General features: G+C 41.5%; 1 protein-coding gene across 2 annotated transcripts in view; it reads left to right on the forward strand.

The window, feature by feature from the left end:
• Window positions 1-17,982, forward strand: part of LOC118119362 (inositol polyphosphate-5-phosphatase A) — a 149,982-nt gene that overhangs the window by 75,752 nt on the left and 56,248 nt on the right. For both annotated transcript variants that reach the window (XM_035173266.2, XM_035173267.2), the window contains exons 5-7: window positions 6,547-6,610; window positions 9,057-9,160; window positions 16,917-16,969. In XM_035173266.2, the coding sequence (XP_035029157.1) occupies window positions 6,547-6,610; window positions 9,057-9,160; window positions 16,917-16,969 (221 nt within the window). The remainder of the gene's footprint in view (window positions 1-6,546; window positions 6,611-9,056; window positions 9,161-16,916; window positions 16,970-17,982) is intronic.

Below are 17,982 nucleotides of genomic sequence, written 5' to 3' on the forward strand. Positions count from 1 at the left end.
ATCATATATCAAAGATGCAAATATTATAACAGTATCACAGCGTAAACGGCCTAATGTGTTTATATCATGATGCCCCAGGTCAGTTTTATCCACTGCAGTTACAACGCCAGTCAAAAACGTGGGTTTAGGCCTGTTGGGGAATCAGAATGGAGGATCGGCCTTCTCCGTTTTAATTGAAAGGGATCAGTTCTAGTCCTACTTTGCAATGTTAACCAATTTTTAAGCAAGGTTTGCTCATGAGGTCCCTCACAGGGGCCATGGAAGAGCATTAGGAGAGTAAGCTGACTTCAATCTTAATTACTGTGAGATAAATAACTACATGTATGGCTCCTTTTACTGTGTTTTGAGCCGTTAAACTTCTTCCCTCTGTCCCTACCTTACCTACGCCGTCCCCCCTACACACACAAACACACACAAACACACACGCATTCACACACGCATGCACACACACACAAGCACACACACACGGACACACACACACACCCCAGAGACAAGAGCTCCTTCAGGACGTGACGGATGGCTCCAACAAACTTGTCGCTTTCAAATCACAGGAAGTGACAGAGGAAGTTTTAATGAGAGTTTTGTCTGTGTATCCAGTCAGGCCTTCCAGGCAGCCGATGAATAATAGACACTGTGGCTCAATACTCTGAATACTCAATCAATGGCACTGGGAGAGGGCCTTGGCAAACACATATGGCAGCCCGGGGTGGGCGGTGGGCTCAGGAGGGGTAGAAAATACTGGGGCTTCTCCATCTGTATCTCTGAAAAAAAGCCCATCTCTATTGATGCCGCTCACTTTTGTGCTGGGGTGTTTTCCTTGCTGGGGATGACAAACAGGCTGTTTGTGCAGTATTGGAGGTTTGTGCATAGAGGCTCCAGTGAAGGTGCTCCTTTAGCCCCGGCCCCTGCATATCAATGGCTCCCTCACTGGGACATAGGGGACTGATCCTGAAATAGATATGTGGATTCTTTCATTCAGGAGCTGTCGTCAGAGCACATAGTGAGCTGCTCCATTGTCTGCTGAAGGATTCACCTTTTACACTTTGAGTTGGAGTACGTGGAGACTTTTGCCATGTGTGAATGCTGGTCTTAGCTGACTAATGAGGATATTGTGAATCTATTAGTCAGACATTTTGTCTGTGCAGCCTCCTGCTCTAAGCTGTTTTGACATGGAATGTTTTTGTGATGAATCGCAACGCAATTTCTTCATGACAGCATATCTGATTGACCTTTCCAATAAGACCGTGTGTGTGTGTGTGTGTGTGTGTCCGTGTGTGTGTTTATGTGGCGATGTATCTATGTGCAGGTTTATGTGGAAGTGTGGCATCACTTGTGATTTGACAGATGAGGAGACCCCAGGGAATTCTGAGCAATGAGATATAAACTGGGAAACGGCCCATTCTGTCTCCGCTGTAGGAGGCGAAATGCCACTGAAAACCCAGAGGAGATATTTCTCTGAGGTGCCTGTAATGAACCTTGTAGCCCACAGGCCGAAATCACCATGATTGCGGTGCAAGTATCAATTCAAAGTTAAGAGTTGTTGAAGGATAATTGAGGTTTATGGCAGCTTGAGTATAGTATTCATAGTTCTGGTGATTCTTCTTGTCTAATAAGACTTTACTCACCAAGTAGTTGCTGAGACTACTTGGAAACTTGCATTCAGACTCTCAGTCAAATCATAAACAGAAGCCCTGACCAAATCGTTTAGCCAAACTTATAAAATAAGTTAATTTGCTTTTTAACGATTTTTCTCTGAATAAGTTAACTTATTAAATTAAATTCATTAATATTTTAGTAAATAAAATGTCCCTAATTCGGTAAAAACAAGTCATAAATTCCAAAGTTCCAAAACTGAGAGACAACCACTTTAGTAGAGGACGAAGAAAACCAACGAATATTCACATTTGAGAGTGAGTTTGTGGTACTTTTGCTAAAAAGCTATCGATGCCACTTTATTTTATGTTGATTGACTAATAGATTGATAATGACAAAATGTACATTTATCCCTCAAGTGCACATAATCTTTCTGTGCAAGGATTATAAAACATTTGAAAAAGAGAGGAATTGACACCTAAAGCTGCCGTTTAAGGATTTATGTGCCTGTGACTTTTCAAGCACGAGGCTCTTCCTCATACTTCTGATAAGGAAACACCCAAAGTGAACGCACCTGAAATGCTGGTCATAATCCCTCCTTGATACTTCTTGTGATTTGTTCAAAATGGATCGTGGGTATTCAAGATGGAGACTATCACATCCTGCTGTCCATAATCTGCAGTTTTACAATCTGACTGATCATCTGACTGCTGCTGTTTGTGTTGCCGGAAGTTTTTAGTTTCTTAATGACAACAGTCAATTAATTTCTTGGAAGCCGAAAAAAGCTCCAAAGTTCCTCAACTCAAAAACAAGACAGAACGAGGTGCAACATTTCCAAAAATACTTTAAAAGGTTTTTAAAGTCTTGTATTTGACTTGTTGAAACCTGCAAAAACTCACAATAATCAATAATCTTTATAGTCTTATCTCACTCCATTACATCAGATTATTATATATTTATCCCACATCAGACCAAAAATACCACCCTGAGCAAAACTAACAGTGCACATATTTGAATTAGCTTTCCCTGCTGTGGTGCTGCTGGAGTGTATCATTTATTTTCCCTATTAAAACACTCGTTGGACACGCGTTCTCATCGCTGTGCTCCAGAAAGCCATAATCCTGCACTTTGCCAGTGTCGGGGGACAGCAGAACATTAGCCCCTGAAGTTGTACAGTGACACTGTGATGACACTGGAGTGTGTATGTGTCGGCTCTCCTGGGACTGGCCACTCTCCCTCAGCGCAGATTGGAGGTGAGACCTTGAAGAAAAATTATTACTTTTATGTTTGCTTTATGGCTCATTTTTCACATTAGACGCAGAAAATCTATTCAAGGGTCACAGAATTCCTGCTTCTCTTGGTCGGCCAGAACTAATTCTTGCAGCCCCTGGTATCGATAAAGCATTCAGCGGAGCAAAGTATGCAGGCTATGTACTGCAGCTCTCAAGTCTTTATTTTCCACCAGCCAGTCTATTGGGACTTGTTCAGCCCGTATCTGCAGGGGTTTTGGAAATGTCAACTACACACTTGCACAACCACACACACACATGCACACAGAGAGCGAGCACAGTCGGCGTCGTGTCATTGTGCCCTTATCTGGGAGCAGTGTGGCCAATATGACTTGTGATAAGAGATAGCATTGCCAGAACGAGTCATAAAACCCCAGCTTTTATGGTGCGGTTATTGTCTTTCTGTCTACAATTATGGTGATTACTCATTTCCTCTTACCTCCCCCCATGGCCCTCATGGTGCACTTAATAGACTGCATTTTACTAATGGAAAATTAAGTAGCCGCCGTGGCAGTGGGGTTTATAAATATGTAAAATATACTTTTAATTATTTCAAGTGAATCTGGCAGCTAATCAATAAAGAGGGACGTGACAAACATACGTTTGACACAGGCCATTGTAAAGCTACTGGTAAAAGATAAGCATGGCCTGTCAGCGCAGTCCGGCCCTAATGAATATTTTGAGCCTGTCATGTAAGGAGACAAATGGATTAATTGCGCCCCGCTAATATAATAGCTTCTTCATGAAGAGTGCACGGGGGAGGCAGAGGAGAGGAGAGAGAGCTGCGAGGTTCTCAACCCTGATGTCAAATAAATATTTATTAGGGTTGAGGGTTAAGTAGATTTTTGCGATTACACGGATAGCCACTTAAGCACAGTTGTTTATCATTTATTTGAAAATTGATTCATGCCGATTTGTTTGATGTCATATTAATTTTATTTTTAGTAGTCTGAGGCAGTGAGGGCATATAGAGGGATCCGCTGCCACTGCAAGAGAGACAGTGGCAATCGGACATTCAAGTGACGCCATTAATCCATCAGTTATTATATTATATATTAATTTTTTTGCAGAGAATCATTATTCAGGAGACTTAAGTCATTATTGTATTAAGTTTGTAAGTAGGTTTTGATGAACTCATTGATCATTTTGTTTGATGAAAGTCTTAACAGAGCCCAACGTTACTCTTTATATTATTATTATTTTGTCTGTTCAACAGTTTGAATAAAAAATATTTACAGCAATTTACAATTTACATTATAGAACAGAGAGTAGCAGATCATCCTCATTTGTGCATTTAGTTAACAAGTCAGTCTTAATCTATTTTTCAATCACTAACATATATTGTTTTTTTGTTGTTTTTTAACAGTTTAAAACCCAAAGATTTACAGTCATTTACAATTGATAACATTATATAACAGAGGAAAGCTTAAATTCCGCATATGTGCAGTTAGTTAACAAGATAGTCTTAAACGAATAATCAATTACTAATTTTTTTATCTTTTTTTATTTTCTACCTTGACTTTGCACAAAGAAAAAAATGCACCGCTGCAATTTAATCTGCAACAGAAAGAAGTATATATCTTTAATTTCCCACGACATATTTCAACCCGGTCATTTTTATTTCACGAGCCACTGAAATATTCACACAAACGCACCGTTTTGACAAATTGCCCAGTTTTTCCTCCCTCGCCCCTTTTTCGTATCCATCTCTATCTCCGAGTCTGTTGTCGGCACTTTAAGGTGAAGGAGACCATAAAGACAAGTGAGCACAAATAAGTATAGGGGGCCTTTCCTGGAAGCCATCCCCTCGCAATGGGAAGCTATGACCTTGAGTCCTGTGTTCGCCCAACGCCCCTCTCATATGCAACCCCCCCCCCCCATCCCATCTGCCCGCCTCCCTTCCCCTTGTCTCTGCCGTCGTCCCTCCGAACAGGAGAAGGGATGACGGAGGGAGGAGAGCACGGCGGAGGGTTCGGGTCAGCAGCCGCTGTTCTCATCAATTAAATGTGCGACAGTGTTTTCCTCCGGCTGAACTTATATGTCAAGGAGATGGGCAGGACCTCATGTTTGTGCTTTTGACAAATCAGCAAATGTTTAATCTCAAGATGTGCCGGCACTCATAAATAATGCAGAGGCCGTGCCGGGGCTGGGCCCAAACTATCTCCCGTGCAGCGAAAAGAGAGGTGTCCGTCCCCCGGCCTCGATAGGAAAACACAAGAAAACACTAAATCCTCCCAAATGATGGCCTTTTTTTTCTCCAGATGTCTCCTTCTTATGATCACACCCATTCAACCCCTTTTACTGTACCTAAGCATTATGGGCGTCTGCCTCTTCTTTTAACTCCTTCCTTTTAACTCTGTCACCATATTTCTCATCTAACTCTTTGTCTTTTGCCTTGATTTTCTCACTCATGTTTTAATTTGGTCACTCTGGTCTTTTATAGTAAAAGTTACTCTCCACTCTGACATTCTTTGAGAGGGGCAAAGGAGACTCAGAATGATCCCTAGGCAAAGGTCTGCTATCTCAAAGACACAGGGGATTGAGCTTGAGCTTTGCCTCCATTTGCCCTAAATGTAAAGAGGGCAACAGAAAGCAGTGTAGTGGACTGTGAACCGCATCAAATCCCCCGCTCTGCACGACTCTCACTTCTTCCCACAGACTTTGATTGGCTTGTCCACCGACTGGGAAAGTTTCCTGATTGTTCACAGGGAAAATTAAGATTTTAAGCCTATTGAAGTCGATCTCTGCTCATTCAAAAGTCCATCTGAATGTGTCCTTTGAAAGCTCAAATTGTTGACTCGCCACATTAGACGACTCTGAGCCCCGAGAATAGGGGTGTGCTGAGTGTACTGTACTGGGAGCACGTTGCACCTGTTGTTGTGTACTTGATAGTGTGTAGTGCTTGTCGCTTCCCATTGAGTGGAGCTTTGGGTAGTGTGCTGTGGAGTGTGTTAAAGAGTGGGGCACTGCACTCTCAGCCCAGTTTATTAGTCGAGTTTTGAAAAGGTTAAGATCAGGGATCCTGGAAACTGGAGAAATTATTTACCTACGAATTCCACAAATGTTTGTCTGTATGTGGAACGCACATCTCGTGAACCAGTGTGGTTTGGACCCATCTCTGGGTCAAACTGCAGTCAGAGTAATTTTAATTATTTTGTTTATTTTCAGTCACCATTACAGACTGAGACAGACATTTACAGGAGTCGTGGGTGCTGATTTCATTTTATGAAAAACATTGAATATTAAACCTCCATTGTAGTTTAACCAGGTAGGATGACAAAGCTTTGTAACTTCTCTCAGCACCATAGACTGTTAATAAATAGCTCTGCACACAAACAATGAAAAAGTGACAGTATATAGTAGAACTGTTTGAGGAGGACTCACCAATGACAAGGAATAATTCTGAAGAAGCTCTGTAACATCAACACAGGACAAGAGAACAGGCAGGTTTTAAAAACAGGCACTGCACTGGTGAGATAGATTGTAGCCCCTGAGGACATTGGAAATTTTGTCAATAAGGAGAATCTTCACCTGGAAAGTGGTTTGATAAATGTGCAGCAAATCCAGTAAAAGCAAATAGAAATGAATGTTTTAGAATAAAAGGGAGATTCAGAAGATTCATGGTAAACCTGTTAACTCAAATTCTATTCTCTTCCTTCTTCAGGCTCTCGGAAGTTTCTACTTTATCCACGAGTCTTTGAAAAACGTCCACCAGTTTGATTTCAAAGGTGAGTGCCCCCCTCCGACACACTTCCTCACATACATCACCTCCCATGAAACCCTCACATCGTGCCCCCTCATCCCACCCCTGCATATCACACACAACCATTTGCAGGCTATTCCCGCTTCCATCAAAAGCAGCGAGCTAAGATTGGCTTTGAGGATAATGTAAAGGGAGCGGGACAGAATGGTAATGCTTATTAATATTAGGATTTAATTCATAAGATTTCGGGCCTACAGTAATGGTGTGTGGTGGGTTATTGGACAGTTACAGCGGTCTCATCAGCCTGCGGTGTCAGAGGGCCCCGGGGTGCAGTGGCCGTGCTAATTAAAGAAGGGATATAGATGTGGAGGCACCTCACTTCCTATTAGACCCAAGTCAGCATTAACACCAGTTACCCCAGTGAAGGACAGGGCGAAGGCAGGGGAGGGGTCGAGAAGGGACAGGACCACTCCCCTCGTACACACAGACTTTAAAGATTTGATTTAAAATTACGTCGACAACTGAACACGTTTTGTTTTCTTTTGTAACAAGGCTTTGTCGCAGCAGACCTGTGACAGTCAGAAAAGCTCAAGTGTAACCAGTAAATCAGCGTTTACACCACATGCATTTCCCAGGAACTGTGAAAAATTATTTTGTGTGTTTCTACAGCAAGGACCAGGGTTTAAATTTATTTCTGGGGAAATCGTATTACTCTTTTAACTTAACCAACAAAGTCCCTGCATGTTGGGTAGTAGTTCATGAAAGTACATGAATCTTTGGGGTGGGGTTTACCGTGCTGAAGATGCCTGATTGGTCAAGTACTCCAGCGTTTTATTTCCTTCTAAGTCTAGCATTTGTTGTGGTTTATTGCTCATCTCTTTTTCAGAGTTGTCTCAATAAACCCATTTGCGAAGCAGAATATCACAATTTTAATCTCCTCCATGTTTACTGTTCGATTTATGTAGCGTTGTCGCATTAGCGCCACCTAGTGGACTGGAGAGGAATAGCTTGTCGTAGCCGTCAGTTTTTCTACGTCAGCAGGCTAATTTGCAGATTCTCCCCCAGTCTAAAAATGTGGTGGAAACACAGATAAACAACTGTCTGCTGGAACCTTTTGGTTCCTTAAAAAAAGTTCTTGGGGTTAGAAGGTCCAGGATCTTTTTGTGAAAACGTGGCTCATCCATGACAATGCCTTCAAGTGTCCCAGTTTGTACCAGGACCCTGAAACGGACAAAGCTAAATTGTCTTCAGACATATTTTATTATTCACACTTTGTGGTTTTCCTTCTGTGAAATGTCATAATAAAATAGGTTTCTGCAAAGACTGAACATGAACAAAAATCAGGGGTCTGACAATAAAAGATACCCTCCAGTACAGATACAATACTCAGGGCTCACAGTTAGACATTCACAATATTTTGTTTAAGTTGGAATGAAAACAAACTGACTGTACACAGGCATGAAATGAGCAAAACTATATTTTAGTAAAAACATTTTCTCTTAGGATTTATTGGAAAATATAATAGTAGAATATCTTTAAATCGGCTTTTTCCTACAATAATGTATTTATGTAAAAGATAACAGGAATCACAATGACCAGATTTATCATTATAACTATAATTGTATAATTGTTGCTTTGTCATGACATGCTATTGTATCACAGCGTCGTTGCATCCATAAATGGCACTAAATTCTTCTTCACACCCATTAAATCAACACAGCAGGGTTTGTACATAGGTTTGATAGTGGACTTTGTCGTCACTCTCAGGTCAAGAGAGTTTACAAACGTGTTAGGCCACTTTACAATCTCTACAACACACATTTTATACTTAAGTGGCTTGATTTAAAGAAGGAAATACCCACAATACAAACGTCAAAATTCAGAAAGACCAAGAGCGGATGAACCTGGACAGACAAACGTGCATTAGTAATTGAATAGAAGAAAAGAAGCATTATTCTATGTTGAACTTGTTATATTTTGTTCACATTATGGCAAACGAAATTAAATGTAAATAAAGTCTTTTCTGAATGCATAATCTACAACAACTTTATGCTTCCTCTTCAAAAATCCAAGAGAGTTGCAGTTTGAGTCTTAATTGCTTCAGTATTTACTCAGGTTATATTAAGATATATTCTTCATTCACTTCATGTACTATTGTAGTATTCAACCTGGGAAATAGAAATAAACAGGCACATCTTCTTTTTTTTTTTTTAAATGACCTTTAACACTCTTTTAGCTGAATACAGATGATCCTCTTTCTGACCAGCAGGTGGGGCAGTTGTCTGGGGAAGTCCAGGTGTCTCTTGTTCTCACTGAGCTCTAATGATATCAGGAGATTATCAATCACATGAGAGGTCTCCAAAAATTAACCTGTCGTGTTTGTAACAGTAAACAGCATTTCTCCCTTCCTCCCCCCCTTCCCATCCACCTCCCCCCTCTCTCTCCATCTCTCTGTCTGCTCCTCCCTTTAGCCAAGAAATTCCGGAAGGTGGTGGGAAAGGAAACCTGCTCAGAGACACTAGAAACGACACCAACGCTGGAGAAGGAAAAGTTTCCACAGGACTACTTTCCCGAGGTGGGTTCAGTGATAAACACACGTGATGGACTGATGGTGGTGTTGTCACCTAATGACGACTTCCTGTTGTAACGCTGACTGACAGGTATCACAGTGAATGGCGGACATGTGTTATGGCATATGGACACACGGCTCTTTTACATCATAGACACTATGCAGGTTTGATAAAGTCATCAATGGCAAAGTGAAGTACAGTCTTTTGACAATTCATATAATTGAGTTTTCATATATAGTTTTTCCTAAATAGGAAATTTTATAAAAAGAAATGAATGCCAAACTTCAGATAATAACTCAAACAAAAGAGATTTCCTCTTCCCCTACTTTTTATTGATTTCTGTCAAAAGCCATTTCATTTCTTCTGTGTCTTTTTCTTCTTTTGTTTAACGGTCCAATTTTTGGTTTCCGCTTCAAGGAAATCGGGCGGACACATGGCTGATTTGAAAACAAATCAGTCAGAAAATTCAAATCGTGAAAACGGGAGAAAAGTCCTTGTTGTTTCTTGCCCGTGTCCCGTGGAGCAATTCTCTGCTCGCTCTGCCGTGTTCAGTCTCCTGGTGTCGGTGCGGTGTGCCATCGGGGTGGGGGGTGGGTGGGGAGGGAGCTGAGCGCAGAGCATAGCAGTGCTGATATAGTAATAAAGAGCACGACCGCCCGTGTGTCATCCCCGCACTCCCCACTCATCTGTCAACCATGCTCCGACGGCCGCCTCCGCAAATATATGCAAAACAGATGGATACGGCCCCTTCACACACTTCCCCCCAATTTCCGTCTCTTTCACACACTGCAGGACTCCCCCACCCCACCGCCCACCCCAGACATACACACAAACATATGCATCCACGCACACACACACACACACACACACACACACACCCCAAACAGCTTCACATCTCTGCTTTCCCATTGCAGAGATGATCTAAAACCAATTACACTGATTGAGGCGCGAAGCCATTTAAAATGCTTACAGCAAAGCATTGTTCTGCATTTAACAGGACAAGCAGAGAAAACCACAAAACAAACCTGGCACGGCGCACGGTGAGAAGGATGAGGGGAGTGATGTAGGGAGAAAGGAGGTGTGTGTCGCGGGGGGCAGATGAGAAAAGTTTTGCCCAGTGATTTATGCCTCTTTCCCGGCCGGGATATGAATCTGGGATGATGCTCCAGAGAGCAGCACTCCAGATAATGTTAGCCCATTTAAAAAGAGCAGATTTGTGTAGTCTATCAGGGTCGGCGAGTATTTTTTCTCTCCCGCCTCCCTCCTCCTCTCCTCCATAGTGAGAAATTGGTTGTTATCATAGATCACAGATACTGCTCAAACCTCTTATGAAAGATGAATTAATTTCACTAATGCTTTAATGCAAAGCTCTCATGAGGGAGGCAGACTGGTGATAACCCCTGCCTCGTCCCCGCTTCCTCCGCTGGTGATTTATGCCCTCTTTTAGTAGATGAAACCGCCTAGATTTGCCATCCATCTGCAGCTTTGAGGAATCCTATTACACGGGGGATCTTGGACCGCACGGGACACCACAACAGGGTCCCGAACCAGTTTTGGGTCTTCATACCTGAAATTATTCAAAGTTGACAAAAAAAGGAGAGACTTAGCGGTCAGGTTTCTTGTTTTACGTGCTCATAACTCATTTGTGGTGCAAATAAAAACTTTGTGTGTTTGAAACTCGTCCAGGTTGTCAGACAGAATCCGGCGGGAGGAAGGTTAGAGTGACAGCAGACAGCTCAGGTGGCTGCTGGGAGACAGATGTGTATGTTTCCCTGCTCGAGTCTTACCTTTACAGTCACCCATTAATAAAGTGTCAGCGAGCGAGATGCTGATGACATCATAGTGGGAGGGCTGCTTGTTTGAAACACAAACAAAATGTCATTCAGTACATTTCAGTGCACGGTGGTTTCGACACATGAAGTGTGTGTGTGTCCGTATTTACTCACATGATTCTTTATTGTGGAGCAGAGCTGCAGCTTACAGGTTTTTTTTTTAACTATTGCTGAATCCATCAGTTATTTTCAAGGTTAACTGATAAATTGTTTTGTCTGTAGAAATGTGAAAAATTTCCACCTCAGCTTTCCAGAGCTCAAGGTGAAGTCTTCAAACCATTTCTCTTTGTCCACAACTCAAAGAGTTTAGATTTACAATGATGTAAAATATTTGAAAAACAGAAAACACTTCTTAAATAAATCTATCGTATCACCTAGATTCATGGTTTTTCAGTCCATTCATCAATTAATTTCTCAGTCAGCGCCGACTGTTCTTAACAAACAGAACTCAAAGCAGACAAGTCTTTTACCCTCTGAATAATTTAATAATGTTGAAAAGATCAATTTTTATTTAACCTAAATCACTCTCATGATGGCTTTCTTATTTCGCCTTTTAAAAGTGGCTGAAACTCTGTGTCATGAAATAAAACATTAGTTCTAATCACTTACATTCACACTTATTGCTTGCGGCTCTTTCTGCTCCTAGTTAGATTCTGATTTAAGCGACAACCCGTCCGTATGCAAAACGTCAGTTCTTTCCATAATCCCACCCTTGAGTTATAGCTGGAAGGGAAGGGGAGAATAGCGGGGACATTAATTGAAATGCTGAATAAGAGGGAAGTGGACAAAATAGTGGGCGCATTTCTTCTGAAAGGTCGCCGTGATGGATTTGGCGGCTTGTCGTTTCCCGTTGTTCCGTCAATCTCTCCATCCCCCCAGTGGACATTAATATATTTATTTGTTTGGCGCAGTAATACATGCCTCCAAAAACCATTGCATCATAAGGATTTGTCATTGCCTTATATAAATAAAGTATACGACCCAGACCTTAATGTGCCCTTGCTATTGATTGTTTTACACAGGCGTAGGGAAAAAAAAAATAGGGAGGGAGAAAATAGGCGACAGGCTGTAGATCAACATCCATATGAGTTTCTATTTGTTGTTTGGCACCATGAGCGTGTCCATAAAAGCATTGACTTTTCATATGCCTTTTAGTGCCCTCTGTAGTGAGCTCTGATACGGGGCTGTGATTACTTTCCAGTTCTGCCCCTGATGAAAGTTAACTTCCTTTTCTATTTTTCTCCTTTGATTTAAGCCGGCGTCGTGTGATTCATCGGTGTGATGCGCACGTTAAGGAGATGAAGTCATTTAAACTGGCATAGCTTGTAAAACGCTCTCTGCATTTATCACCAGACAAGACACCTGTGACACAGATGCTGTTGTCGGTGACAGGTGTGATCCATGAGACTGCAAGCAGCTCATAAATGCAGGGATAATGTTGAAATGAAAGCCAAATGAAGGTTTTCTTCACTCATTTTCTGTACTAGTGCAGTGCCCGCTTTTAAAACTGCCTCTTTGCTTGTCCTGTGTTAAAGCTCTGGAGAACTTCAGAATTATTCCTTGTCATTAGTGAGTCCTCCTCAAACAGTTCTACAATACACTGTCACTCTTTTATTGTTTGTGTGTTTAACGTCTTAACATTCTATGGTGCTTAGTGAAGTTTGAAAACACTGTTCATCCTACCTGGTTTATCTGCAATGAGGATTTCATAGTCAATGTTTTTCTTTATAAAATAAATTAATACTGTTCACGAACGCCTTAATATTATTATTATATCATTATTAAAACATTATTGTGTCGGATATTTCTGTTAAGCAATCGACACAATCTTTAAAAAATAAAAGCTCTGTAATTCAGCTTGATAAAAAGCATTGCAGCAACAAAATGAAAAGCTGTGCTTTTACTTTGTGGCCAAATTGCTAAAGACGTTTCTATGAATGTTGTTGCCATGACGGAGATTAGTCCGATATGTCAGTCCAATAAAAATGATCAAATTAGCCAAATTATCTGGCGAGACAGATATTATTGCTGACGGGACATTTTGGCTAGTGGGCCGCCAATTGTGGACCACAGCTGTAGTTTATCCAAGGACGTAGAAGAAGGCACGTTCAACTCAGTCCACAGACTGCCTGTTCGGGCCCCACCCCCACTGACTGGGATAGAGCACTGGTCACTTGTTTATTCACATTTTTATTACTATTGAACAACCAAACCAAATTTGACACTGCACCTCCCCGGAATAATACACCTGCTAAGTGTGAAGCTGATAAGATGAATGGTTAGAGAAATATGTGTTCAGCATACAGACAGAAATTTGTGGAATTAGAGGGAACAGGGAAGGAAAACCTCAGACTTGACTTTTGCCTCTTTAAATCCATCATTTTGCTTTTCAGCATTAATTTTTTTAATATTTGAGAGGTGACGATACTTGTGGTACATCACACCACACACACACACACACACGTGTACCATTATGTGCTGTCCAGTTATATAAACCCTGTGTGAGGCCCTGTCTTATTTGATGGGCCACCCTGGATGATGGAATAAAGATAAATGTGACTGTCTACCGGGGCTCAAATCAATCAGTGTTTGTGTGTATTACTTATTACTCACAGTGCATTTCTGTCACGGGGCTTTTGTGTAGCCCCCCTCTCCTCACACCCCCCTCCCTTCCCCGTCCTGCACTTTTCTATCACCCCCCCTTCCCCAAAACATCACCCAGCCATAATATTATTTATGGGGGTCAGACTTTGAGCTGAAATATAAGAGGTCAAAGAATCAAACGGGAACGACCGGGGGAAACGGTGACGGGAGGGTGTTTTAGAGGGGGACTCTGGAGTAGGATTGTGTGTGTGTGTGTGTGTGTGTGTGTGTGTGTCCCATCTGTGCCATCTATGACATTTTACACAAGCGTAATTTTCCATTGGTCACAATTGGGGAGTTTTATGTAGTGGTCTCCAGGTTCAAGAGAATCTGATGGTTTCTAGTTTCCCCACTTTCTTTTTTTGTCTTTCATGTCTCTCATCTTCTCTCTGTCTCTGTCTCTCTCTCTCTCTTTCTGTGTGTGTGTGTGTGTCGCGGTCAGCGCGTACATGTATTGCCCAACACCCTTGGATGTGACCCAGTGTGTAGCCGCCGTTCATCACTGTCATGGGCGGAGACGCCATCGCTGACCTGTGGAAGGTCACCCAATGTCAACCCGAGCCTTGTGACCTTTTACCGTTGCCCTTTGACTTTCACCCTCATCCCTGTCCAGTGACTCTTTATAGCCCCCAAACCTGATATATGATATCATTACAAGCCACTATCCATTTCATCCAGTGACACCTTCTTTTCAAAATATCACCAACGTAGCATATCGAAGAGCAAAGTGGCTAAATTCGTACTATTTCTTAAGATGGACTTGTGTGTGTGTGTGTGTATGTTTTAAAGTGTGTGTGTGTTTTGAGACGGGGGTTAGGAAGGGGTGATGATGATGTTTTTGTAGGAGATTAAATGGGGCCGGACAGCATCTGTGTCATCAAATCTACTGCAAAATCAGCTGCAGCGACCAAATCATGATGTCATCATGTCAACCAGGAGAGAGGGACACTTCTCTTCTTTGTCACTTTGATTGATTGTGCGAGTTAATCATGTTCATCGGACTCCTATTACAAAATAAAAGCACTCAAATTGGGTAAAACTAGATAGCGGAGTGTTTTTTTTTTTTTACTTCTTAATATGAAGATGCTTGTTCCACTCGACTGCGCATACGTGGAAACCTTGTGTGTGTGTGTGTGACCGTGTGGGACCGTGTGTGAGCGTGTTTATAAGCATGCAATGAAGCAGGAGCAAGGGGGGCAATCAGTCATACGTGGAGGAAATGGGGCAATCTGGGGCTGGGTGTCAAGGAAGTGATGGATTTTAATGCTGTGATTGTAGTTAATGGCTCTTTAAATTAAATCGAGATTAAACGTCTCTGCTGCAGTCAGAGCTTGTATGTGCATTGAGCAGGTCCTGAACCCCCCCTTAACGCTAACTCTTCATCTTCTCCCTCCTCATCCTCCACCCTGCAAGACTTTCTCTCACTCTTCAACTTATTCCAACAAACGCATAAAGGCTTTTCCATTTTAGAAAATGTAACATGTACATATTGTGTATATAAACACAGGAATGTGGTCATGAATGTAGTTGGTCTATCCTCATTGCCAGTGTTCATCTTTCCAATATGTTTAGTTAGTTTAAAAAAACATTTTTCCAAGTGAAACATCTAATCTAAGATCTAATTCCATTTGCTCCATTTCAAAGTCATAATATTGGGACAGCGAGTTATAATTGGGCCCATACATCCTGCCGAGGCAGTATGGATTAATTCAAGTATGCTAATGTAATTCAATTTGATACAGTTAATCTTGTACTAATGCAGATTGAAGGATGTGAGCCGTAATCAAATACCTCTTAGCCCTTTAATTTGCATATGAGGTTTTTTTCTCTAAATAAAATTAGTCAATTTGTAATTATGTGACCTGGCCCATAATTAGTTTATCCATCAGTGCAGTTAACTCCCCATCAGGAGTATCAGGGGGAGATGGACAGAAAAAGAGGGAGGCTGAGAGAAGGAGACGTATTTATCTATTCAGAATGAGAACACTCACAACATCAATTTGTCTTTCATTTAATAACCAGCTTCATGGTGAATCATGTGCTGCTTGAGGAAGATCTTTGGACTTGTGATTGGATAGTTAACTCGAGGCTGGTGGGATCTGATCAAGCAGCTGTGTATGACATGTCAACACTGAGCTGTATGCTTTTTATATATTCTATAACTTTCACCTATACAAGCTACATTCCGTATTGAGCCCTTTCATATTGTGTTGTATTTTATTTTATTTTGAGAAATAATATGTTTATTATATAACAGATATGTTACATGCATGCAATATATGCACAGTCATGTTTGTGGTGGTCACACATCATGGCTGCCCCCTGGCCGCCGCTCTGTGTTCAATCTCTTATCTATTATTCATTACACATGTTGCAAAGCATCTGTCCAGGAGATGTGTGGATACGTGTCTGTCAGTTGGGTTTTAAGTGAGGGCTTCCTGCCCATTCAGATTGCCGACATCAAGTGTATTCTACAAGTGTAAGCCTGCAACTAATGATTGTTTTCATTATTGATTAATTTCCCAACTGAGCAGTAATTCTTTTGCACTATAAAATGTCAGAAAATAGTGGAAAAGCTGATTGACTTATCTTGAGTGGAGTAAGACGTGTTCAAATCCTGTACTTCACTTGTGCTTTTGTAGAAAGTGTCAAAACAAAAACTATTCACAATGTATAATGGCCCATTTTTTAAGAGATATTAATATGATTTAGTATTTTATATATTTGGATCAATATCATTCATATTTTACACTGCATTGAGTGGGCATTGTCAATATAGAATCATTGCTCTCTTATTTCTATTTCTATATATGTTACCAGAGTAAACAATGTTCAATGTGCACAGCAATTAGAAACCTTAACTGTCAGCCACTCTAAATGTAGCGGAATAAACAAAATACATTTATCCCCTCTGAAATGTTATATAGTAGAAGTATAAAAAAACACCAGATTGACCTGTTAAAATGAAGTACTTATGTACAGCACTTGAGTAAATGTACTTACCTCCTTGGTATCCGAGTACTTATTTTCCCAACATTAATGTTAACTTGTATCAATCCACCAGAAACCTTTCATAATTTGTTTGATGGAAATTGAACTAAATAGTTTTTAGTATTGTTAAAAAATGTCAAAAGTGAAATTGTGCTCTCAGGTTGTGGACATTGTAACTACTCTTTCATAAATCATTTGACATTGTTGCTTTAATTTGCCTCATGATGACAACTGAAGCCTCGGTAATGTCAAACTCTACCATTGTCATGCTAAATTGAGTCTCTGTGTTCTGCAGTGCAAGTGGTCCAGAAAGGGATTCATCAGAACTCGATGGGCCCTGGCTGACTGGTGAGTTTTATTAATAAGTCCCTTCAATGACACTTCCATCCTTGTCTCTGTTCAACCTTGAATCATTACAACTGTATCATTGTGATTAGAGATGAAGATCTAACCATGTGAGTCATATCTGGCTTCAGCCGCAGTGGGCTGCGTGTGTGTGTGTGTGTGCGTGCCTGTGCGTGCCTGTGTCTGCATGTGTGTGTGTGCTTGCATGTGTGTGTGTGTGTGCCTGTGTGTGTGTGCCTGTGTGTGTGTGTGTGTGTGTGTGTGTGTGTGTGTGTGTGTGTGTGTGTGTGTGTGTGTGTGTGTGTGTGTGTGTGTGTGTGTGTGTGTGTGTGTGTGTGTGTGTGTGTGTGTGTGTGTGTGTGTGTGTGTGTGGTTATCATAGGCAGAACAGACAGAGAAAGCAAGTTGCACAGCTGAATTCTCTCAGGACAGTGTGCCACAGAAGCAAGGAGGGATTTGATTACACATAATCGTGTTAGTCAAGCAGTTGCATATGACAGATGACAAAAAACATTACATGCCGTTGAACCTGTACGGGGTGAATACAAACGCTGGCTACCAGTGTGCAGCACAGGGGATCGGATGGGGGGAAGGTGGCTGGGGGGGTGGAAGGCGGGTATAGTAATCTAATAGAGGGATGACATGAGAACTAAAGAGCTGAAACGGTAAGCATTTAATAGGGGCATGACGTTTGACAAGAGCAGCAGAGAGAGAGAGAGGCTGGTGAAGAATAGAGAGATCAGATCAGAGATGGGATGGACAGAGATAGCGAAGACCATGCATGTATTCATTTGTTCAGGATGTCAGTGAAGAATAAAACCCTCGAGATAAGACCAATTCCTTCGGGTCCCGCTGCTGAACACGATGCTTACAAAATACCCCAGATTGATAGGATCAGCAGGGCAGTGTTCATCACTGTACATTGAGCTATCTTGCTTTCCCCTGACAGGACAAACTAAAAGAAAGCAGATTAATGTTTGCAGTTGTCTATGCTGTGCAAAGGCCTGGGTTAAGAA

The sequence above is a fragment of the Hippoglossus stenolepis genome, chromosome 12, assembly GCF_022539355.2.
Source record: "Hippoglossus stenolepis isolate QCI-W04-F060 chromosome 12, HSTE1.2, whole genome shotgun sequence".
Classification (NCBI taxonomy): Eukaryota; Metazoa; Chordata; class Actinopteri; order Pleuronectiformes; family Pleuronectidae; genus Hippoglossus; species Hippoglossus stenolepis.